General features: G+C 41.9%; 1 protein-coding gene across 11 annotated transcripts in view; it reads right to left on the minus strand.

The window, feature by feature from the left end:
- The window catches only part of ANO4 (anoctamin 4), a 187,330-nt gene that overhangs the window by 63,737 nt on the left and 98,571 nt on the right, over positions 1–25,022 (minus strand). For 9 of the 11 annotated variants that reach the window (XR_013182362.1, XR_013182361.1, XM_077178703.1 and 6 more), the window contains 3 exons: positions 16,958–17,058; positions 16,600–16,701; positions 13,823–13,867 (listed from right to left, as the gene is read on the minus strand). Coding sequence is in view for 9 of the 11 variants with exons in the window: in XM_077178703.1 (XP_077034818.1) it covers positions 13,823–13,867; positions 16,600–16,701; positions 16,958–17,058 (248 nt within the window). In the remaining 2 variants the exon portion in view is untranslated. The remainder of the gene's footprint in view (positions 1–13,822; positions 13,868–16,599; positions 16,702–16,957; positions 17,059–25,022) is intronic. The other 2 variants (XM_077178699.1, XM_077178702.1) reach the window with 2 other exon arrangements.

The following is a 25,022-nucleotide window of genomic DNA, read 5'->3' on the forward strand; positions in this document are numbered from 1 at the left end:
ACAATCTAAACCAAATTCAAATCCATACTAGAATGCTATAATGAAAAGCTCCCAAGGAAACTGTGCTTAGCACAGTGACTCCTGCTCCAAGTCTTAACCACTGATCCCTGCAAAAATCATGGACTACAAATTATGGAGTGTTCCCATACTTCAGTCACTGGATGAATGTTTCCAGAAGTGGAGCTAAAGGATAAGAATTTACTTCCCTTACTTCCTTTGAACTTAAAGCTCAGCTCTGAAAGAAACTCAAGGACTGCAAATATGGTTGGGGGGGTTGTTTGTTTTCTGGGGTTTTTTTTGTAGTTGTTTGGTTTTTTGAGTTTTTTTTTTTGAAATGGCCAACATAAGAACTCTTAAGACCAGCAAATGCTGGTACCTCTGCGCAGTCAGTTTGAGGGAAGACAACCCATATCCAGGCAGCTGAATATATGGGGAAGTGATGTGAAAATGTTATATATTTTCATTTAAAATTCACAGAGTTATTCCTGGAATATTCAGCCTTCTTCCACCAGGTTTTAAATTGGACAAGGAAGCTAACGTTCATTTTTAAACATGAGTGGAGTATATGATAGAGATAATTCATGCTATTTATGTATAAAATATTGTAAAATCCAAGCTATGTCTTTGACCACCCGGCTGGGAGCAGAGTCTTATGTTTATTCAATTAGTTCCTGGACAACCTTAAGATAATATCAAGTCTGTTAACGTATGAATGAAATCTTCCCGGGCCATGATTGCTGACTTTCCCTGGAATGTCAGGGCCACTCACCAGGGACCTGCACCTGGGAGATTGCATCTACCACACTCAAGCACCAGCGCCACTCTGCTACATGTGAATGCGGACTCTTCCGAAGTGTTCAGACAACCATCGAGACACCTGGACTCACTTTTGTCTATTCCCGCACATGTATGGCCTCAGTTCTACATGTGAAGGGACACAAAGGAACATTCAGTCATTTCTGCCTCAGGCAGAATAAACTGTATATAAACTCGCTGCATGAAACAGTCGGGGTGAACCACCAGGGAGACGCTGACACTTTGTTGGTCTGATCCAGGTTCACACAGTGCCAACATCCAGGGCTGACGCTGCCTTGGCTGTGGTGGTTTTTCTCAAAATTCTATTTTGTTAAGGATCTAATAAATCATTGCTAAATTTTCTTATAAATTTGGTTTCCGATTTGACCATTTATAACAATTTGGTGACAAGCCCGACGTGATCTAATACTGGGGTTCAGGAACCCCTTTCCCACCCAGGGGGTGCCCTGCTGATTTCAGCGGCCCAAGCAGGATTGGATTCCGAAAAACCAATCAGATCCCCAAAGAGCTGCAACTGGAGCTGCGAACCGTAACCAGAGCCGCGTGCTGCAACCAGAACCACAGCCAAGGGAGACAGAGGGCCCAATTCTTGGCAAAGCTCGGAAAGATCTAGAGAGATTTCCGACACCCGAGGTTTTTTCACTCGTAAAACTCAACGTGCACGAAGAGATCCATACAAGAAAAATAACCGTAAGTACTGTGTGGTTGGGTGGAGCGTGATCGGACGAGTGTGTGAGATGTGACTTTGTCACGAGGTGAGTGCGGACCCCAAGACCGCAGTTTCACCATCCCACGAGGGACGTGATCGGTTGAGAGGGAAGTGCAAAGCTCTTTGTTTGAAACACACAAGACCCGGGACTCGGGGTGAGTCTAGGGGGAAAACCGGTCACGGTTGGGATCAGGAGCCTGGAAACCTCTGGGAACCTGTCTGCCTTCTGAAACCGGAGGAAGCAGGTAAGAAAACAGCCCAAAAAGTTGGCAGAGCGGTTCGCTGTTTGACTTGGTCAGGCTGGCGGCTTTTCGTGAGCCGGAAAACCCAACATTGGAGAGAGAGACGGGACCTGTGACGGATGTCCCGGTGAAACAAGAGAAGGTAAGAAAAATTGTAACATTCCTTGAGAAAATGGGGTTGGGAAACAGCAGACACCAGAAAAAACTCAGGAAAAACCCTCCCAAGTCCCTGGAAGAATTCTACCAGAAATCCCCAGAGATAGTTCCTTGGGGTGGATGCTGGAGCACTGGGATGAAAACCTGCAGAGGGTGGGGAAGTCCAAGAAGAAAATGATCCATTTTTCTATGGAAAAATGGGGAGGGAAGGAGATTGGAAAATACGTGATTCTGGTCAATATTCAGCACATTCAAAACCTGGACTTGTCTTTGTTTGACTGCGACATGGCCAGTCGCAGCCCATGGGATCCTGACTGAGGAAATTGAGTACGCCGACATGTGGAGACATGCTTGTTTGGGTCTACACCCGGTACGAGCTCTCCAGCACGTGGCAAAAACAGGGAGGGAATGGGAACCATTGGAAAATCTTCCACCCCCCTGCCTTGTGGCCCCGCAGCAGCCTGATCCCGCTCAGGCACCAGCGGCACCAGGAATGCCTCCCGAGGTGGGGGATCCGCAAGCTCAGGCAACCGCACCGCTGCCGCCACCAGAGCAGGTGGCGGCATCCGCTTTCCCACATGGCCACATGGCGGCAGTGCAGCCGCTGCCGCAGGCATGTCCGAAAATTGAGGAAGGAAAGGTAGACGTCTCTAGGGACGTCTCTCCCCTGGCACATTGGACAAGGCAGAGAACGAGGAGGGCGACCATGGGGAAAGTGAGGACGAGGAGGAAAAACCAGGCATCTATCCCTTATGGGAGGTGCCGACAGCTCCGGGGGTGATTGGGTATGTGCACACCCCGATTGACACAAGTGATGTGAGGGCGTTCAAAAAGGAAATGGGAAAATTAATGGATGATCCTTTGGGGGTGGTGGAGAGGTTGGATGAGTTTTTGGGAACCAGCATATACACCTATGAGGATCTCCAAGAGATCTTAAGATCGTTATTTAACAACGAGGAGAGAGACATGATCCGGTTAGCTGCGATCAAGGATTGGGAAAAATGGAACCCGAATGGGGGGGCCGGGTAGGAATGGTGGCCAAACCAGAAGCCGTCTTGGGAAGCCCAGACAGAAGAGGGGAGGCAAAAGATGATAAATTTAAGAAATATGGTTATTCAAGGTATCCGGGAGGTGGTACTGAAAGGGCAGAACATGAGCAAGGTGCTCTGGGAATGTCAGGGGAAAGACGAAACCCCCACGGAGTGGTTGGAAAAACTCCGAAAGGGTCTAAGAATGTACTCAGGAACAGACCCTGATTCCCCAGTGGGAATGGTGTTGTTAAAAACACAGTTCGTGGCAAAATCCTGGGAGGACATTCGGAAAAAACTAGAGAAAATAGATGGGTGGCAAGAGCAGGGGTTACAAGAACTGCTGAGGGAAGCCCAGAAAGTATACATGCGTTGGGATGAGGAAAAACAAAAGATTCAAGCCAAGGTTCTCGTGGCAGCAGTAAGGGAGGCTCAGAAGCAGGAACAGGGGAAGGACACAGCGAAAAAGGCGCCAGCAAAGAAACCGAGTCCATCCCAGGGGAGGGGCTCGGGCGAACAGAAGCGGGATGTTGAGTGCTTTTACTGCAAACAGAAGGGGCACATCAAACAGAATTGTCCCAACAAAGCCAAGGACTAGGCAATGTTCCAGGAAGATTAGGGGTGTCAGGGACTTTTCAGTTTGGGGTCCGGAACGTCGAGGGAGCCCTTGGTAAAATTAAGAGTGGGACCTCACAAAGAAGTGACGTGGTTTATGGTGGATTGGGGGCGGAATGGACAACAGTGCTACAGTTAGCAAAGGGGTGCTCTATGAGCAATGACTCTATGATGGTAACTGGGGCAAAAGGGGATCCTTTGGAAGTTCCAATCATAAAAATCATAGAAATAGACACAGGAAACAGAAAACACAGCGGAAATATTTTATTGGCCAAGGGTGCGGACTTTAATTTGCTGGGGCGGGACATGATGGTGGCCCTGGGGATTGGGTTGGCGGAGGAAAAACCTTGGCTCAAGGTGAGACTTTAAAACCTCACTGTTCCAGAAGAGAAAAAACTAGACCCGAGGGTGTGGTATGTTCCAGGGGAAGCTGGGAGGCTGGACATAGAACCAATTTGGGTTGAAATTGAAAGACCAGAAGACCCCATATGGGTCAAACAATATCCCAACCCCATGGAAGGGAGGAGGGGTTTGAAACCAGTGATTGATGAATTAATAAAGAAAGGCACACTGGAGCCCTGCATGTCAAGGCACAACACCCCAATTCTGGCGGTGAGAAAAACAGATGGCAGCTTTAGGCTGGTGCAGGATTTACGGGCTGTGAAACAGAGGACTAAGACTTTGTTCCCCACAGTTTCAAACCCTTACAGATTGCTGAACAATCTCACTCCCAAGGACACTTGGTACAGTGTAATTGACTTAAAAGACGCTTTCTGGACCTGCCCTCTCGCCAAGGACAGCCACGATTATTTCGCGTTTCAGTGGGAAGACCCGGAGACAAACAGGAAGCAGCAGCTCAGGTGGACTTTGTTGCCTCAGGGCTTTGTGGACTCTCCAAACTTATTTGGACAGGCACTTGAACAGGTTTTAAGTAATTTTGCAGCAACCAGAGGGACAAAGCTTCTACAGTATGTAGATGATTTGTTGGTCGCAGGTCAGGGGGAGGGGGAGGTAAGGGCGAGCACAATTGAGCTTTTGAACTTTTTGGGGGAAAGGGGGTTGAAGGTTTCAAAGTCAAAGTTGCAGTTCACAGAGCCCAAGGTCAGGTACTTGGGACCCTGGTTAACCAAGGGCAAAAAGAAACTGGACCCGGAAAGGGTGGCAGGGATTATTGCCTTGCCACCCCCGCAGACAAAGAGGGAGGTCCAGCAGCTTTTGGGGTTGTTGGGATATCACTGGCAGTGGATTGAAGGGTACAGCAAAAAAGTGAAATTTCTCTATGAGAAACTCACCACAGACCGGATCAAATGGACAAAGGCGGACGAAGAGGAATTCAGGGGAGTCAAGGAAGCACTCACGGCAGCACCAGTGCTGAGCCTCCCTGACGTGAGGAAACCCTTTCAGTTGTTTGTGGATGTGAGCAGTCACACGGCACATGGGGTGTTGAAGCAGGACTGGGCGGGGGTCAGGAAACCTGTGGGTTACTTGTCCTGGCCTTTGGACCCGGTCAGCAGGGGCTGGCCCACCTGCTTGCAGGTGATTGTGGCTGTGGCTTTGCTGGTGGAGGAGGCAAAGAAGGTAACCTTCGGCGCACCGTTGGTAGTATTTGCACCGCACAACATGCAGGGCATACTACAGCAGAAGGCAGACAAATGGCTCACTGATGCAAGGTTGCTAAAACATGAGGCCATTTTGATTCACTTGCAGGACTTGGAGTTGAGAACAACAACTGCGCAGAACCATGCACACTTTCTGTTTGGGGAGGCTGCAGAGGAGTTGGTTCATGATTGCGTGGAGGTGGTCAAGTTGCAGACGAAGTTCAGGGAGGATTTGGAAGAAGAAGAATTGGACGAGGGGGAGAAGTGGTTAGTGGATGGGTCAAGCAGAGTGATTGAAGGGAAAAGAAAATTGGGATACACGGTCGTGGATGGGAAAACAGGAAAGGTGATAGAAGCAGGTCCCCTGAATGTGAGCTGGTCCGCACAAGCATGTGAATTGTACGCAGTTTTGAGGGCATTGAAGGGACTGAAAGGGAAAAAGGGAACAATTTTCACAGATTCAAGGTACGCCTTTGGGGTGGTTCACACATTTGGGAAAATTTGGGAAGAGAGGGGACTGATCAACACGAGAGGAAAGGGACTGATGCACGGGGAGTTAATCCGGCAAATTTTAGAAGGTCTAAGGGGCCAGAGGAAATTGCGGTGGTCCATGTAAAGGGACACCAGACAGGAATTCAGTTCTGGACCAGAGGCAACAACTTGGCGGACCAGGAGGCTAAAACCACGGCATTGATGGTGGTAAGTACCCCGGAGATCGAAAGGGAAGAAACCCCTGACGATCCTCCTCAGCTTTCCCAAAAGGAGATCGAATGCTATGAAAAGATCGGAGGTAAATTGAAGGAAGGTAAGTGGAGGTTACCTGATGGGAGGGAATTCGTTTCCAGAGGTTTTACCAGAAGGATTTTGCAGAAATTGCACCAGAAAATGCACTGGGGTGCACAAGCCCTGGCAGAGCAATTTCTGAAATTTTTCAGGTGCAAGGGAATTTATGAATTGGCAAGACAAGAGGTACAAGGGTGTTTGATTTGTCAAAAAGTAAACATGTCAAGGGCCAAAAAGGCTGCCCTGGGGAGTCGCCCCATTGTGTACTGACCATTTGAAAGAATTCAAGTTGATTTCATGGAATTGCCAAAAGTGGGAAGGTTAAAATTTGTACTGGTAATTGTGGACAAATTGACTCATTGGGTAGAAGCCTTCCCCAGCTCACAAGCAATGGCCCAGACTGAGGCCAGAAAATTGTTAGAGGAAATTGTACCCCGATATGGGGTAGTGAATTGCATTGATTCAGATCAGGGAACACATTTCACATCAAAGGTTATTAAGCAGATGGCTGATGCACTGGGCATCCGATGGGAGTACCACACTCTGTGGCACCCCAGAGTTCAGGACAAGTGGAAAGAATGAATCAGACTTTGAAGGCACAGTTTTAAAACTTTCCAAATTAATTTTGGAAACAAAGATGTCCTGGCTGAAATGTCTACCTTCAGCACTGCTTAATATCCGAACCATGCCTCACTCAGAGACGGGGCTCTCACTGTTCGAAATGCTATATGGAATGCCATATAAACATGGAATGCCTGTGGGACATCTGACCATCCTCAAACCTGTGCCCAGGTTTGAGGATGGTCAGATTCAACCATATCTGGTTGCAATCAACAGGAATTTACAGGAACTCTGAAAACAGGGAATAGTGCCACAGAGTGCTCCTCTGGGGGTCACTATTCACAAAATCGAACCTGAGGACAAAGTGTTTGTGAAAATGTGGAAAGAGGTTCTGCTCTCTTCTCACTGGGAAGTCCTTTTCTTGTGCTCCTGACAATAGACACGGCCATTCGGATGGTGGAGAAAGATTGGATGCACACGTCTAGGGTGAAAAAGATCAAACAGCAGGAGGAAGCACCCGAGTGGAGGGTTACTCCTTCCCCTGGCGACTTGAAGATCAGACTCCAAAGTCCTCGTAAATGACCGACAGTGAATGGGTAAGTTGTATACTGTCAGATTGTGTATGCTATCCCTTTGTACACTTTAAGTGTGAAGATTGTCAAGGGGTTTTTGTTATTCATTGTAGAAGGGGACAGAGGCCAAAGGGACTGTGTACCCAGTGTTTAGAGGAGGAGCTTGAATTGACTGACCGTATCCTGACCTTAGCCACCAATTTGGGTATCATTGAATTGGACTCGCAGGAGTGGTTTCACATTTTTCAAAATGCGGTGTGTGGGAAGCTTAGATCTCAAGCAGAAATCTTGGATGTGGAGTGCCGGAAATCCATCAGGGTCCCGTGCAGTTCCGATGCCATCAGAGTGTTACAGTGGGGCGCCTTTAAGAGGAGGTATGTGGCTAGGTCTGAGGAGGGCGTGTTCCCCAAAGAATTCTCCTGCTGCCGTGAAGATGGTCTTCCTCACCACTGGTGGCACCCCAGAGGGTGGAGGCAAAGGCAGAGGAGTACGCCTGGTGGGAATCCTGATTGGCCTGAGCCTAGTTGTGTGTGGGACACAGAGTCTGTGCACTGAGGTCCCAATGAGAGGCGGAAACAAGAGCTCCGCAGATGAGTGTGGAAAGTGCACTCAGGTGGTCCCAGTCGCAGGGGACGGGGGACACTCAGCATACCAAGCCCTGAAAGAATGTCTCAAGAGAACTGGCAGGTACTGTTGGAAGAATGGCACTCGAGTAAAATTATGTGAATTGGAGATCAGGACTTGCTGTATCAATCCCGAGGCTGGGCTAAGGAACAGGTAGTCAAGTGATCACAAGCATCAAATGAGGAAATGAAGCATGGAACCAATGTCAATCCCCATTTGTAACCAGTGTAACCAAACCATGTGGGTCGAGGGGAAGACAGAATCTATTTTTATTGCATATCACCAGGTGAACCCATTGTGTTATGACAATGTAAGGCAGGGAATATGCACGATAAATGGGAAAATGTACTGGATGGCGAAGAATATGAAATTTGACAGTAAAATTACCCTGAACAAGGACCCGCTCATATTGGACCTGGCACTGGCAAATGATGACAGAGTGTGCCTGCAATATGATAGGGTTGTTTGTTTTGCGAAAAATAAAAATAATGAGGACCCTGAGGGAAGGATGAGAGAGAGAACTCAGGAACTGAAACGAAGGGAGTCAGAATTGAGGAAACAGAATCGATCAGGAATGATTGAAAACATTGGGTGAACTGTATGAAATACTGGAAAGACAATATGCTGATGGGGAATTACCTTCCCCAGACAGAAACCTGTTCATTGATTTGATGCAAGAAATTGCAACAGAATTGGGTTTGTTGAATTGTTGGATTTGTGGAGGGCTGAAATCTGCAGAAAAATGGCCTTGGAAAGGGGAAGGTTTGGATCCAGAGCAGCTCTTAAAATGGGACAATCCGAGGGTCTCAAAATTGGTGCAGAGACCCGAGGGGTGGATTTTGGATCAAAGGGTAATTAGTACAATCTGTGTCAGTCGAGAGGGAAGAGAGTACACCAAGATGGTGGAATACACTCCGTGTGCATCTACCCTGACCGTGAACTCAAACACAAAAAGCAAGGTCTGGCAGCCAGAGCCCCCTTCGGGGTATTGGAGCTGGAAGAATGAGACAAATTGTGAATGGGACAAAAGGATGGGATTGTGCTGGGTCAAAGGAGCCAACCCTTTCCAATCCTTGGAGGGTATGAGAGAATACTGGGGAGACCCAGGGAAAATAAATATTAAATGGAAAGCCCCTGATGGAATTTACTGGATTTGTGGGAAAAAAGCATACAGTGAGTTACCCCCAAGATGGAAGGGGTCATGCACTTTAGGCATGATCCGACCAGTCTTCTTTACCCTCCTGAGAACAAAAAGTAATCTGTTGGGGGCTCCATTGTACGAGACCCTGAGAAGGGAGAGGAGACGCCTGAAAAAGATGATACCTGTGATAAGTGGTAAGCAAACCTGGGGGGAGGAAGAGTGGCCAGCGGCACGAATAATTGATTATTATGGGCCGGCCACGTGGGCTCAGGATGGAAGCTACGGGTATAGGACTCCAATTTACCTACTGAACAGACTGATTTGGCTGCAGGCAGTGGTGGAAATTGTATCGAATCACACCTCTGAGGCCCTGGATTTACTGAGTCAGCAGAATACCCAGGTACGGGCCTTTGTGTACCAGATTCGAATAGCTTTAGACTATTTGCTGGCCGAGGAAGGGGGAGTGTGTGGAAAATTCAATGAATCAGAATGTTATATCAAGATCGATGACTATGGGGAAACCATAAGAGGTTTGGCAGCCGAAATCAAAAAGGTGGCCCATGTCCCTGTCCAAAAATGGAATTCAATTTTACAATCTTCATGGTGGGACAAACTATTTGATGGGGCATGGTGGAACAAAGTGATGCTCCTTGTGCTCTGTTCAGTATCTGGAATCCTATTCCTCCCTTGTCTGATTCCATGCTTTATCAGACTGATCCACTCTGTGGTCCAGGGAATACAGATTGCTATAGTTCCTGTGGATTCAGAGGAAGCTTCCGGAGGCAACGCATCTAAGATCATGCGGTTGGGAGAAAGAAAGTATGCCAGCAATGCTGCAGAGGCATTGGCAAAGTTTGAGAATCAGGCAACTGTGAAAACGAATAATGTGGTGTATCAGGGCATCCTACAAGGGGAGTACCAAATAGTGTGAGGAAGTACTCTGTTTGTGAGGAACCCTTAGTGGTGATGGGTAGATGTAGGAAATTAAAAATTTAGCAATTTATGAGCATGAATTAAATTGGTGAAATAAATGGGGAGGGATTGTAGCATATGATAGAGATAATTCATGCTATTTATGTATAAAATATTGTAAAATCCAAGCTATGTCTTTGACCACCTGGGAGCAGAGTCTTATGTTTATTCAATTAGTTCCTGGACAACCTTAAGATAATATCAAGTCTGTTAACGTATGAATGAAATCTTCCCGGGGGGACCTGCACCTGGGAGATTGCATCTACCACACTCAAGCACCAGCGCCACTCTGCTACGTGTGAATGTAGACTCTTCTGAAGCATTCAGACAACCATCTAGACATCTGGACTCACTTTTGTCTATTCCCGCACATGTATGGCCCCAGTTCTACATGTGAAGGGACACAAAGGAACATTCGGTCATCTCTGCCTCAGGCAGAATAAACTGTATATAAACTCACTGCATGAAGCAGTCAGGGTGAACCGCCAGGGAGACGCTGACACTTTGTCGGTCTGATCCAGGTTCACGCAGCACCGACACCCGGGGCTGACTCTGCCTTGGCTGTGGTGGTTTTTCTCAAAATTCTATTTTGTTAAGGATCTAATAAAGCATTGTTAAATTTTCTTATAAATTTGGTTTCTGATTTGACCATTTATAACAATGAGCACATTTCAAAATTAGAAATACATCAGCCGTACCTGTTTAAGTCTCATTTCTGCACTTCCAATCTGGAATAGCATGATGGGGCAAGGGGTGTCAGATGTTGCATATGTGTGCAAATTTATCATCAGGACTGTTTGGGAAAACTGGAATATACATGTAAACTTAATAAAAGATTTAATTACTTAATTAATCATAACCTCTCCATGGGCAGTGTTTGCACTGAGTTTGAGCAGTTTGAGCACAGGAGGAGGTGGTTTGCAAATGTCTGTGCTGAATGCAGGTGAGATGTCAGATCCCAGGGCTCCTAAGGGCCTGATCCATTGTAACTCTCCAGCTGCAGCATCCTGACAGCCTTGAGCTAGTCTGTGTAGGCAGATAGAAATGCCAAGGGAAAGTAAGTTCAGGAGAAATCCCTGTCCTTTGGCCTCTGTTTTTTCCCCTGCAAATTCAGTAAGCCCTGTGTATATTCAACAGGCTTAGTGTGTCTGGGTGTGGAAAAGGGAGGAGGGATTAAGAAGAGGGTTTTTCTAAATATCCTGTTCCGTTCCTGTTAATTAAACTCGTTTGAATTCTCTAAGCTATTAACACCCCTGCCCATCTGCAATCCTTTCCCATTCATGCTGCAAGTCAATGTGCACATTTGAGATACTGCCTGCTGCAGGTTTATCACACCACACAAGCACAGCACAAAGGGACTGAGTGCTTTCCCCACTTAACAGCAATGCATTATCCATGCTGGCTTCTCACTGAGTGTACCCAGAATTCAAGTGGTTTGCCATTCCCAAGACTCAGATTACTTGGCATGCTCAGTCAGCCTGCTGGCAAACGGGTCTGAGAAGGTTGCAAAACCTTACTGCAAAGCACAGAACATGCAGTACAGCCTTCTGCAGAGAAAGCAAGCCCCTCTAGTTATCTCCTTGGAAAAGAAAAATGACCAAGTTTTAAAATTTCCTCCAGCTCATTCCAACAGTGCCGTCAGTCAGCAGTGCAGGTTTTGTACTCTACAGGATCATCTTGCAAAAGGAAAAAGCTGAAAAAATGGTGTTGGTGCTAACAAATACAGACACAAGTGTTAAAAATCTATTTTTTTATCATTTCTGCAAGGCTAATCCATGCCTCATTTTCCCCACACTCAGCTGAATAGGAGAACAGTGTTTGGAAAGCAGTGTGACCTACTCAGGAACAATGGGGTGATGGAGTGATAAAGAGGTAGCTGCCTGACACAGTGCCTCAAAGACAGTGTCTCCCACTTCAATCATGCTCCTGCTCTCTAAGCTTAGTCTTTATTTAGCACTCTCTTTCTAAAGATACATATTGTGTTTAACTCACACAAAGAGTTTCTCAAATAATTTAAATGAAACTGTTTTCTCACCATAAATTAGGATAGGGATAGAAACGTTTTTCAAAGGGAAGTTAGGAAAAGAAAAAAAGGATTTGAATTGAGACTGATTTTTATGATTTTTATGAGTGTGTCAGCTTTTGTAGAAATTTATGCATATTTTGGTGCTAGCTATTTTATTAGTTTACTTTTAAACTGTGCTGCAGGTGCTATAAGGTGTCTGATACCCCTCCTTTCCTTTAAAGTAGGGAAGTTTTGTAAGTTGAAGTGTTGAGATCACCAGAATTTTTCAGAGAGAAAATTCAAGTTAGGTTCACAAGTTGCAAGAGACCTGCTCTGGGCTTTGCCTTGTGACGAAGCTCCTGTCTAAAATAAATTTTGCCCAAATGTCAACATAATGTTTGTATTAACTCAAAAAATGGAGAAAGGCTTTGGGTACTTGTAATCTACACTGAACTATGAGTAGAGAAAATAGATACTTTTATTGAAGCCATATATCTAAGTTTCACATAAGTGAAAATAAAGCTGAATATATTTTGTTTTTCCCCTCTGGGGCCATTCAGTTACAGCTTTTCTTCCTCAAGTAGCTATTTATAGACCTGAATATAAAAACTGAATTTAGTGTTCTCATCACTCAGGAACTAAATACCAGAAAAAGATCATACCTCTTCCCATCCTGACTTCAAATTGCATCCTGACTCATAAGAAAATGAATGTGAAGCAAAACTTCATATAACACATATAAATGATAGAACCTTCATCTTCTCCTTCCTATCTTTTGCTTTAGTCAAAGCAGCCATTCCACAAGACCAATTCCAAAGCTAACAGCTGCTATAGTACCTATTGTAAGATGGGAATGGAAAGCGGGGCAGCATCAACAAGTTTTAGAAGATTTGTGTGCAATTATTACCGTGTGGCAAAGAGGGATAAAATGTCTCAACTCCACAAAGGGCTCATTTGGTGCTTACTAATATGAAAAAACAAATTCCATAATGTGATATCAATGCTGGTGCTGTCAAGTTACCAGCACACTGTTACATAACTTAATATCCAAAATGCTTTTTATTATGCTCATACTGCACAGTGATCATCCCATGGATGTAAATGTATTGACATTATGTGAAAAATGGTATGGCTGTTTACTCCAAAATGCAGATTTTTCAAATTTAATTTTTCTCTCTTAGATGTTCTTGGGAATATTTCCACTGACCTCAGTAATTAGGGGCTAGACTCCTTTGAAAACTGCATCGAGAGTACCATGGCATTAAATACCACATACAGTGAGAGAAATAATTGAGAGAGATAATTGTAGATATATAAATGATCTGGGTTTTGCCAAGTCTGTACAGTTTTTAGGCATTTTGGAGATATTTTCATTTAATTTTCCAAGGTATCAAAAAGAAAATGCAAACTGCTGCAGGAAAAGCACTTCACTACTTGAAGTGAGACATAACCTAGGCATCAAGCATAACCTTAAAGGTATTTAATAATTGAGTGAAAGCACTTCAAAGATTCTTGGAAAATACTCATCTCTCAAGCTTGGTTCATTGGCTTCCTATCTACAAAGTGCTAAGCATCCCCACGGAGGAAACAATAAATAAATAATGGCATCACTATTACAAGTAAGCAGGGTTCATGGAAATGGAAAAACCCCTGTAACTGTGGTATTCTAACCCCAAGAAACTCCCTAATGAGCTACATGGAAAGAAAGAGGTACAGCATTTGCTCTAACATCTGTTTCTTTAAAGACTCCATCAGTTGAAAAATATTTTCTTATTCCTAAAAAAGGCAAAACTGATAAAATTAATTGCTTCTTTCACAATGCGGATGCCTTATAAATGCAACTTCTGTTTGGTTTTTTTTGCAGATGTTCTAGTGTATAACCACTCCCTTCATCATTTCTAGAAACACAACTGATTAACTTTTCCATCCAGCTTGACTTTAACCATTATTTTTGTTACTGGGTCCAAATGAGCATAAACTGGCATGAGAGCTGTACTCACCTATTCATGAACTTGTATCGGCGATGCAGGTAATAGATTTTTCTCCTGGAAGAACAGCAAAAATGAAGCCAGTCGAGAAGAAAACCCATCGTCAGTTACAGTATGAACTAGCAAGGAAGGAAAGGAGATTGAAGACAGAAGCCTGTAAGAGGTGGAGGAAGAGACTAAAAGAGAGATTAACAGAGCCATCACAGGAAGCCACACAGAAACTGGTGGCATTAGAATTGCCAGAAGGTCATGATTTTCCCATTGTCTCCTCTTTTTCTGCTATTTGTCATGTGTGGAAGATGGGGATTCGAAGATGTTTCTATTTCAGAGTTCCATAGGACTGACACAAGTATGGATAAATTATATGATATCTACTAGTGAGTTATTAAAGCTGCATTTGGTGAAACATAAGGGGGAGTCACTAGAAAAGCCAGGAAAGCTGTACCTTATGCTGCAATACGCTGTAACACATGCAGTACAGAGCGGGATCTGTGGTTCCTCTTGGGATAACATCCCTTGAAACAGAATATAGGCTACACAAGCAAATGCACATGTGCTTAGCACCCTGCCAAGTGTGCAGCCACTCCCTCTGCCCCTCACTCAGGCTGGTTTCTGTTGTCAGTGCAATAAGCTTGTGTGAGAGCAAACGATGAGCAAGTGAGCAGACAAGGGGACACGAGCAGACACATGCTGGACCCACTCCCAACCTTTCTCCTGACCAGGCCTGCTGTGCAGAGCAGCCCCTAACCATCATGTGTACATCTAGGACTGGGAGTCCATGTCCTGGGCCACTCCCCTGCTGGCTGCTCTTGTTCTTCTCATATATGCCTATCATACCACAGCTGCCAGGATCTGACACATTGCCTTCAGCACAGAGATCGCATCTTCACGAGAATTAAGAAAATCTGAGGGTTCTTCAGTGTGGATTTGGGACTCATACTCCTTTCTGGAAAATTTGGGTGCCTGACCAGACTCTGATTTCCTCCTCCAGAGGCTGACTTTGTCATCCACTGAAGGTGATTGCTAAATCAAGGTGGTTTCTGTGTATTCTGAGAGGTTCCATTGTGTAATGCAGAACTGTACCACTTCTGGAAAATGAAGGCTTACACCACACATGTTCTAAGTATTGTAGTAGATTTGTGTAGGAATGTTGTTTGTGCCTTGAAAACAAGTCCTCTAAAATAAGACAACACTAATGCTTTATAAATTATTAAATAATTTGGTTAACATTCCAGGTTAATTTTCAGAACTTTTGAACATTTTAATTATTAGAGTCCATATCATGCTGGTGAAGTAAATTTTTTTAAACTATTTCATTTTGGCCAGCCTTCTTTGGATAGTGTTATTTATCTTGCTCAACTCAATATACTCAATATCTTGCTCTGCTTGACCTTTCTCAGCAGAGAAAGGTCAAAGCTAAGTGTTTCTGAAGATGCCATCCACTTCTTGGTTTTGCTTCCAATATTCAGAGGTATCCACCACTTTTTCCCTCCTGCTTTGAAACAACAAGGATTTCATTCAGTGCTGCGTGGACATTGCACAATTCCAACCTGAATAATCAGGAGCAATAAGCTATCAGCAGCTCTTAAAGCAAGGGCTTAGACAAAGGCATCTGGGAACACACCATCTAGACTTGTGGACATTTTGTAAAATTCTTTTGAAATGGTAAACTGTACTGTTGTTTTTAAGAAAAAATTAAAGAGCCTGCCCAGCAGTCACTAGTGAATTGCCATGATTTCCTCTTAACAATGTTGTAGTAATTCTCTCTCTATGGATGTAGAAAGAATGAAGCCACCATCCTGAAGTAGGTCAAGAAAACCTCAGTCTTTCAAAGCTTTCTATGTAATCTGTATGACACCTACATTGTTATCTGCTGAGTGATCAGGAAAGAATAAGCTGCTCCATGACTAAATTCAAAGTTCCTGGTGTATTTCTGAATCATGAGACCTCACTCCACTGCCAGAGCAGGTCCATCTCAAGGAATGCCACAGAAGTCAAAGAAGGCACCCTTTTGGCCTAATGCATTGTTTCTATGGCTGGAACACTTTAAAAAAAGAGTATTACTATCCTCCAATGACTTGTGATTGCTTTCAGAATTTTCTCTTTAGCAATAAAAGCACAAGGAAGAACAGTTGAAGATTTGCTGTGAAAATGAAAACAAAATAAATACAAAATAAGCCTGCAATTTTGTCCTTTATACATATCCACTTTTCCTTACGAGCTCTCTACTGCTACAGGGCGTCTCATATCAGAGGCATTTTTCATACTTAGGAAAGAAAAAACAGAAGGAATCCTACAAAGGCACCAGCTCACTAGTTGCATATTCTGGGTCTGATTCTTCTCTTGTTCAGGAGTAATTCCATTAAAATCAATGGAGCTTTATATTACAAACCCTGCTAATTGAAAGAAGAGTCAAGGCCTCTCAGTTCATGGGTTGTGGTCAGTTCCAGGAGCAGTCTTTAAGCTACTTTAAGAGTTATGATAACCAGCAGAGTAAAAGCAATATTTTACATAGAAAATTTCATAGCCCAACATGCAAACAATATTTAATCAATTATAAAAATAGCTTGAATTTCAATGTGGAATTATCTGTTTATCAGTAGTATTGAATATAAGTTCTCTATTTTCTCCACAGAAAAAAACCATTCATAGCTTAAATTGTTTTCCTATGAGATGAGATACTTATTTATACTTATTTATGGGATACTAACTGCATACTATACAAGCAATTTACAGGTGCATACCAGATACGTCAAACAGACATGCACTTTCTGTGCTGCCTTACGTACCTGGATCTTCTTGACCTCCCATTGATTTCAATGAAATGTCCATTTAAAAAACAGCAGCGCACAAGTATGCAGGGGGCTCCAGCATTGAAGGGGTTAAAGGGCCTAAGGACAGAATACCCCATGAAAACAGCTGCACTGCTACAGCCCATCTTAATCTCAAACCAGTATTGTACCGAAATTGTAGGCTTTAACAAGAAACAGCAATGCATGTGGTATCTAAGGAACTCCATTTATATTTCCTAAAGGTGTGTGGTATCTTATAGAAGAGCTTTTCTACAGGCATTTTGGTGTTATTATCACATTAACTTTACAGTATAGTGTGGCTTTGGAGGTTGAGACAAAATACAGCTACACCTACCTGAAAGGCATTCTTACATTCATTAGTTCAGCATATTTGCCCAGGACCTCCCAAGGGGCATGCAGTTTCACAAAGATGATGTCACTGTTTGTTAGGGATGACTGCAAAAGAGAAACAAAACAGCCACCAGAGCTTACTTTTATAAGTAAAAAAGAAAGAAACCATAGTCAGTGGTCAATGTGATGCGTCACAATCCCATATTCTTCTTGAAATGTTGTATCAGTATTTTGTCATCCCATTTTTCTTCTGCTGCCCTGAAAGCCATGTGTGCCTCCTTTACATGGAAAAGAGGACATGGAGGGCAGACAGATGCATCCATGGGTTAGCTGAGTGTGCATCCCATGAAGAAAACTTTATGCAGGGTGTGCACATCAGCATGGCTGCTACCTAACAGAAAGCTGTCTGGCAAAGACCTGAGGATGTGCAGCAAAGAGGAGAAGAGGAGTTTAGCTCTGTTTGCATTCAGGGGGAGACACAGTGCTCTGCAAGAAAGCTACAGCAGGTTTGGCTGAACACAGAGAGCCACATGATAATACTGGAAGATTAAATGTTCAAATTCTAATGAATATTAATTAAATTTTCATGAAGTTACATATAATACAATTTTAAACATTCAAGTGGATGGCATTCCAAGAAATAGGTAAAGGTGTACTTAGTATGAGAAAAGGAAAATATGATGACAGAAAACCAGGCAGGAAAATTGTTAGTTTGCTTTGGGGATGATTTCCTAGATTTTTAGATGTTGTCCTATATTCAATGTTTCTCACATAAATTATTGGTTAAAACAACTTACTAGAAGTTCTTAAATCTGGTATTGTTTATCTGGAAACTACTGTGACTTTATGGGTGGGAGGCTGCCATTTATACTTTTTACACTCTCCCTCCACTATCCTGATAGATTCTGAAATTATTGAATTTGCATGTCCATGTCCTTAGAGTGGCTAAAATCGTTTTACTACTTTGTGACATGATCGGAATGAAAACTCCAACATTTAAGATACATATATATGATTTTATTCAGCACATCAAAAAACTCCAAAAAACAAATAAAAACCAAAACAAAACAAAAAAACCCGAAAAAAACTCCACTCAACCCAATCACTATAGAGTTAACATTTTATAAACAACTACAGTATTGGACCATAATAGACATAGAAAGATATTTGTACTCAAAATATTACTGGGGTGCAAATATGGATTTGACATACAAAGGAATGAGTGACTTTATGGTGCTAAAAACTGCAGGAAAAAAAAATTTTTTCTTCTTTGCTGATGAATTTTTGAAAAATATTTCAATACAAAATGACACAACAGCAACAAAATGCCCCCAAGAGATTTGCTTCCAAGACAATGAATTCACTTGCACTCTTTCCCTGACTTTTATGGATTCTAAATCAGGCTTTAATTATGTTTTTCTTTATAGGAACATTTCACAAATTAGCTTTTATTTTCCCATGCGAATTTAGCAAGGAGATACCACAAAACCAAAACTTAATTCTGCTACTCTAAAAATCTCCTGCAAACTGCTTTCTCAAAGGTGAGGTTAAGCCAGCAGTGGATTGGCAATTTTGTCCAAAATAGCTTGGATTAAAAAACAAAACAAAACAGAAAAAAATCTACCCAACCTCAAAAGAACTATCCCAGAAGCCCAACATGCAGAAAGAAACTGCAGTACTGACAGACTAATAAAACTGAGAAATCGGGGAAATTTATTAAAAAGAGCTTCTAAACTTAGTGATGGCTATTAAACAGGAAGTTTATAGGTATTTTCCAGCATATTATAGTTTGAGCCTTACTAGATATGGGAGCCAAACATGACTTGTGAAGATGCTGTTTCACAAGTGAACACTATCTAAATTTGGTATCTTATTTGTTATGTGTTTTCATGTAGAAACAAGAAAAACTTCTGAATGGTTATCACAATACAGATGTTTAAAGAATATTTTTTTACTCCATATCTTGCAGTGTTGGCACATTAAAATGTTTTCAAAATGACAATCAGCTTTGCCAACAGAAGGTCTAACCAACAGAAAATCTAACCAAAATACACTTGGCAGGTTCAGTTATATTCAGAAAAAAAAAGAAATAATAATGCTAAATTATTAATATGAAAATCCATTTCTCTTGGGTTTGCTCATGTTAAGTGCTCACAAAGGAAAGCACTAAGCAAGGCTGAGAAAAGCAAGGCTGGAAAAAACAAGACTGGAAAGAGAATAACAAATCCAGATGGAGGACAAATTGAATGAGATGTCACACTCACCTAATCTAAGGAGTAAATAGCTAATCAAAATATCTGGAAAAACAATAGCATCTTCATTACAAAAATACTTTAGTGAATGGAATCTCCTAAACTGTCTTGGTTAGATTAGTATTTAGACTCAGTGTCCTTCATCTTAGAGGAACATAGAGAATAGAGGAACATTTTTCAGTCATAATTGACTTTCAAGGGTTGGCTTGTTAAATGATTGGGAGAAGTAAACTCAATTTCACATTATGGGAACATGCAAACAAAAATCAATGTAACATCACTCCCCTTGGAAACTTAAATAAGACTATTATTGACATGATCAATTTGCTATAAAGTGATGTCCAGATAATGAAGAAAGAAAACAAGAGGAATTAAGGGGGCAGACCAATGAGATAAAACACTTTAGCAAACACAGAAATAGAATAAATGTTTGGAATTTACCTGTAGCACCATATCACAATGCAATAATTCTCAGGCCACCAATACTCAAATAAATTGGTTGTTTTGAACTGATTTATTGAGGAGGAATATCCATAAAAAACCTGATTTTCCTCTGGTCACTAACAAACATTCTCAGCGGTCTTCAGAACAGCGTAAAGCCAGGATGACGAGACTTACCAGCATCAGGCAACTGTAGACTCATCTGGGGTGGGAGGGACCTCTAGGGTTCATCTGGCCTAAGTCTCTGGCTAACTTAGATCAGCCTGCTCAGACAGGAGCTTGTCCCATTGACTACTAAATATCTCTACAGGCAGAGATTTCACAGCCTTTGGGCAACTCACTGACTGAAACTAGCTGGAGAAAAGGATATTTTCTGTGGAAGAACTGCTCTCTTCCATAGAGAAATGTTGGCTTAAAACTACCACTTTCTAGACTTGTTTTCCTTTAAAAACACCCTTAGTTGTTACAAGAACTGTTTTTAATCATTGTTCTCATTGAGAAATGGTAGCAAGGTACATTTAGTTTAATTGACTTGATCTTCAAAATAGGTTTGTGTGGTAGAATTCAGATCACCAGAGTCTGAGTTACAGGTAGTCAATACACATTTTGGCTTCACTGACAAGCATCATTAGTATCATTGCTGCCAGTCCTAGAATACAGGCAGTACTACAGGTACACATATTATAGACTTCCCCTTCTGGCAAGGCTCCCTTTCTATTTTACCATTAAGTTTTTAAAGATGTTGCTATTTCCCAACGAAATCCAATCAATTGCAAACACATTTAAAAACAAAGCCACATTTTCTTCTCCATTGTCACTATGTAAGGAGTGAAAGAGACTAAAGCATGGGCCATTTCTGTAACTCCAAAAGCAGAAACACCTGCTGTGGTGAGTTACTGTTGTCAACTAGGTCAAGGAAAGCTTGTAAAAGGTCAGGTTGTCCTTCTTCTAAAGCAGGCACAGAGCGATGCCAACTGCTGGTTAAGTTGTGGCTACTAAACTCCCATGTATTCCTGAAAGAATTCTAATGTCTTTTGATGGCAGGATTTAAACATATATGTATTTGCTATTGACCCGACTCTGCTCATTCTGCACTTATCATTGGTAGTCTGAATAGAAGCAGAGTTATGCTGACATGGAATGTCTCCTGGAAAGCTCATATTTTGCTCTATTTGCAGGCTGCCTTCCAGGATCAAGGCTAAAGATTAGTATCTTTTGCCAAATATCGTCTTGAACATTCTCCTCCTCCTTGCTAATTTTAGTTCATTATCAGTAATATTGTCCAGTCATTTCAAGACAAAAGCAGCTGAAGGTACTCACCTTGATTTAAGCATTTCTTGAGTCTAAAAGATAAGAAAGTTGAGAAAACCTATTCAGAGGATATAACCCTGCAGAAGGTTAAAATTACAGTGGCTCTAATTGAATGGTGCCATTGTTTATTTGCCTTGAGGCTACTAGGCAGGTTTTCATTCATGTATGCAAAACAATAGGGTGAAAAAAAAAAAAGGCAGAATTTACCATTAAGGTGTTTCCCCTATCATCATTTAAGAGAAAAATTCTCAAGGCTGTATCTCTCTTCACATTTAAAAGCCTTCCTCATGAAAGTAAAATGAGATAAGTAAGATTTTGAAACCAATTTAACAACCAGAATTAATGTCATCTGCTTTAGGAAGATCCTGCAAGGCAAGTGAAAAACGCAGAACAGAAACAGTTCTTTACATTTGGGCAAATTTCTGATAAGACCATAATGCAGGAAAAACAGAAAAGGAGACAAAATCAACATACTTCTTCCAGTAACAATTCTCTCTGTAACCTAGCTCTGTATGATGTCTGAGTGCAGAGTAGTAAATAGTCACTACTACATGTTCCACTGTTTTTGAGAATTACTTAGCAGCACAGATTGATTTGCCATGTGGAGTGAATTAAGTGGAAAAACAAAACCCAGCAAATTTTAGTTGATTAAACTGTTCTTCCTCTGCAAAACCAAAGTAAATGTAAATTCATGTGGGCAATTCCATGGAGCTGGAAAAACAGAAAGTATATTCTGCCAATACTTTTCCAGTGCATACATTACTACTGGGCAATTATATAGATACTGTCAATATATGTCTGGTTTCAGGAAAAATACTGCATACTCACAAACATTAGCCTCCACGTTCATGCTTCTGAGGAACCTAATGAACAACAGTGCCAATATGTTTCACACATGTACCTTCAACAAAAGCATGGGTTTAGTGCTCAAGGGGAATATTTTGTTCTCATTTTAATTTGGATATTAAGAAGCCTTTGACTTGCAAGAAACTGTAAGGCAAAAGCAGTAAGGATGAAAATAAGAATAAAAAGATAGCCCTACATAAAAAATAGGAAGCTGTTGATAAAACCAGTTTTCACCTGAGGACACTGACATGTGAAATGCAGAATAACTTGATCTAAGGAGACAGAGGCACATGATTACAATTTAGAATGATTTTTATGTTAAATTTCATGACAAAATATGATGATGAAGTAAAGTGTATTTTCTTATACTTTGCAAAGTACTTGCAAAGGTCCTGCTCCAGTGAAGTTAGTAATGCAGGCAGGTGGCTGCTTCCTGCCAGCATTCAGGCAATGTGTCATCTAATCCAGCTCAGAGCAGGTGTCATTGTTACAGTGCTTAATTTCTGGCAGCATATGACAGGATCTCAATTGTGGAACAGAGCAAGGGGAAATGCTTGCAGTGTCCTTCTATGTAGACAAAAATATGTGAGTGGGAGGACAGCTTCAAGAACAGGGTAGGTTACTTGAGTAGAAGTAAAATGCAAATACTATCTCACTGCTCAGATTTAGTGTGCAATGATGAGCTCACAATCTGCAGTAGAGAAATACAAATTCCTGTAAGATAAGAAACCACATCAGAAGGAAGTCTTTAATTCCAACAAATGTCATCTAAATCCGCAGAATGGGTCTTACAGTAAGGTAACTTAGATGTAGTAAATCAACCATGGAAACAATATCCTCTGACTTGGACTGCACTTCTGAGAGAAAAGAATTAGAAATATCTGCAGCATGACTATCTTAATGGAAAAGGTTGATATGACTGTGAGGTAATGATAAAACATTTATTGATAATTCCATCAGCAAATACTGAATAAATGCAGGTTAGACCCATCTAGGTAAGATCTCTGTGACAATATAGCTAATAATATGGATTTTATCTGACAAATATCCTTTAATTCCTTTGGACTGGAAAATTACTAGAAACATGGGAAATCATTATTTGCAGATTTAAACTGCAGACAGCAAAAATCTCTGAGCAGAATAGTGCATTTTTACTTATGAAAACAGTATTTGACATTGTCTCTAATGAAACATCAGTTATGGGCTCAAATTTTAGATTAAAAAAGTTAGTACTTTATGTAGTCATAGTTGACATCATCAAATCTTTTTGACTGTTCTGTGGGCTTAAGAAAGGCCTCTTAAGTACATTATTTTTCTTTTGGCATCACAGGCCATTAAAAATGCAGCACACAATTGAACTGTATTTTATAAGGCAGCTTCCTTTGTGATTTATCCCAAGTGTAAAATATAAAGCCAATATTTTCCCAATATGGATTTATTTCTCATTAATAATTTTCTTGAAGTAGAAAATACTTACATTTAATGAATTGTCCATTAAATATTCATTTAGAGGCTCGTTGGAAAAACATTGCTTTGGTAAAGAAAAAGTCAGTTTATATTTTGTCCAACAGTTAATTTCACAAACATGATAATTAATAAAACACACAAAAAATGCAGGCAGGCTTATGATAGCTTTTTCATACACATAACCTAGAGAAAACTGAATAAGCTGCTTATTGCATCACAGAATAATATAGGCCATCTAGTCAAACCTCCTGCTCTAAGCAGGGACAACTAGAGTGATTTGTGGGGTCTTGAATATCTCTGTGGCTGGAGACCTTGCAACCTCTCTGGGCACCAGAGTCTCTCTGGACAGAAAGATATCACAGCTGAACTTCCACATGGATGCAGAAGTCTTGGCAGCAGCCCTGGTTCTGAGCACCTGCCCATGCTCCAGCAGTGTGAAGGTCTTTGGTTGTTCAGCTCCCTCTGCAGAGTCTTGTTTTTCAGCTCATACAATCAAGGAAGACAAGAAATACATACATGACTATCAATCTGTACTCCAAAGTCTTTTCAGCACCCACGCTTTCCAGGAGACAGTGAACTGCCCTGTGGCTCTCTGTACACCTCTGTGTTTGATGGTGCAACTCAAAATTCTTTCTAAAGGGAGACATGCACGAGCTCAACGAGAGCACAGCTGAGGAAGAGAATACTCTTAAGGTCGCTGTCAGTTCAATTCAGTCCACATGACACAAGCCCCAAGTTCTTCAAGCCAGCTACACACCACCACATGAGTAATTACAGGCAGAGGTGTTAGCCCATGCTGTAGGGGAAGCAGTGGGGCAATGCAAATGCTTGTTAGCACAGCTTGTTATCTTGGGTGCAGTCCCATGCTGGCATGAGTAGGATAACTGCATGGACTGGCAACACCTGGGTGGGTTTCTGCACCCAGGGTGGGTTTCTGTGCAGGACCCACGTGTTCCTCTGCTCTGCAGGGAACTCACAGGAGTACACTCTCACTGCTCCTTCTCAGACTTAATACAGCTTCTAATTTTCCAGGGAAGAAGTAGCACCAAAGGAAAACCAGTTATATGAAGGGGAAAGATGCATGAGAAGAATGTGAATCACTCACAACTCTACCAGCTTCTACCATAAACTCTGCTAGTCTGGGCGACTCAAATGCTTGTTCACTCATCTAACATCTCAATTTTGTGTGCCTTACTTAACCTTACTGCAATGATTATTAGAACTGGAAAGAGTTTGAGGAGCCATCTTCTAATAATTCAGTTCACATTGTTTTAATCACTGCTACAAAACTTTCCTGCCTTCCTCATTTAAAGGCAGAGACATGAGCAAGACATTTCCCCTTTCTTCTTCCACTTTATACATACTGTTATACAGTTGTTATATTTCTTTAATAAGATGGACAAAGTGAATTTCTGAGCAACTGCATTCTGTAGTCTTACTAAGGTACTCCAAAGATCTGATACACTAAAAGGATTCAAACAAAATTTTACAAGGAAAGTTGTCTTGTAAATATGCCATATTTACAGGACAACTTGTAAATTGTTGTTGCATATGGTAGAGCATATGACAGAGCAGCCATCTCTTCAGGCATACCACCATTACTACATGAAAGGGAAGTTCTTTCCAAAGCAAAATGTGATGGTGAGAATAGGCTTAATTGCCAATATTCAGTTAACAATTTGTTTTAAAAAAATTAGACAGATTGACTTTCTTTTAAATCCCAAACCATGTTAAGACTGTATAAGATTTCCC

This window comes from Agelaius phoeniceus, chromosome 5, assembly GCF_051311805.1.
Source record: "Agelaius phoeniceus isolate bAgePho1 chromosome 5, bAgePho1.hap1, whole genome shotgun sequence".
Classification (NCBI taxonomy): domain Eukaryota; kingdom Metazoa; phylum Chordata; class Aves; order Passeriformes; family Icteridae; genus Agelaius; species Agelaius phoeniceus.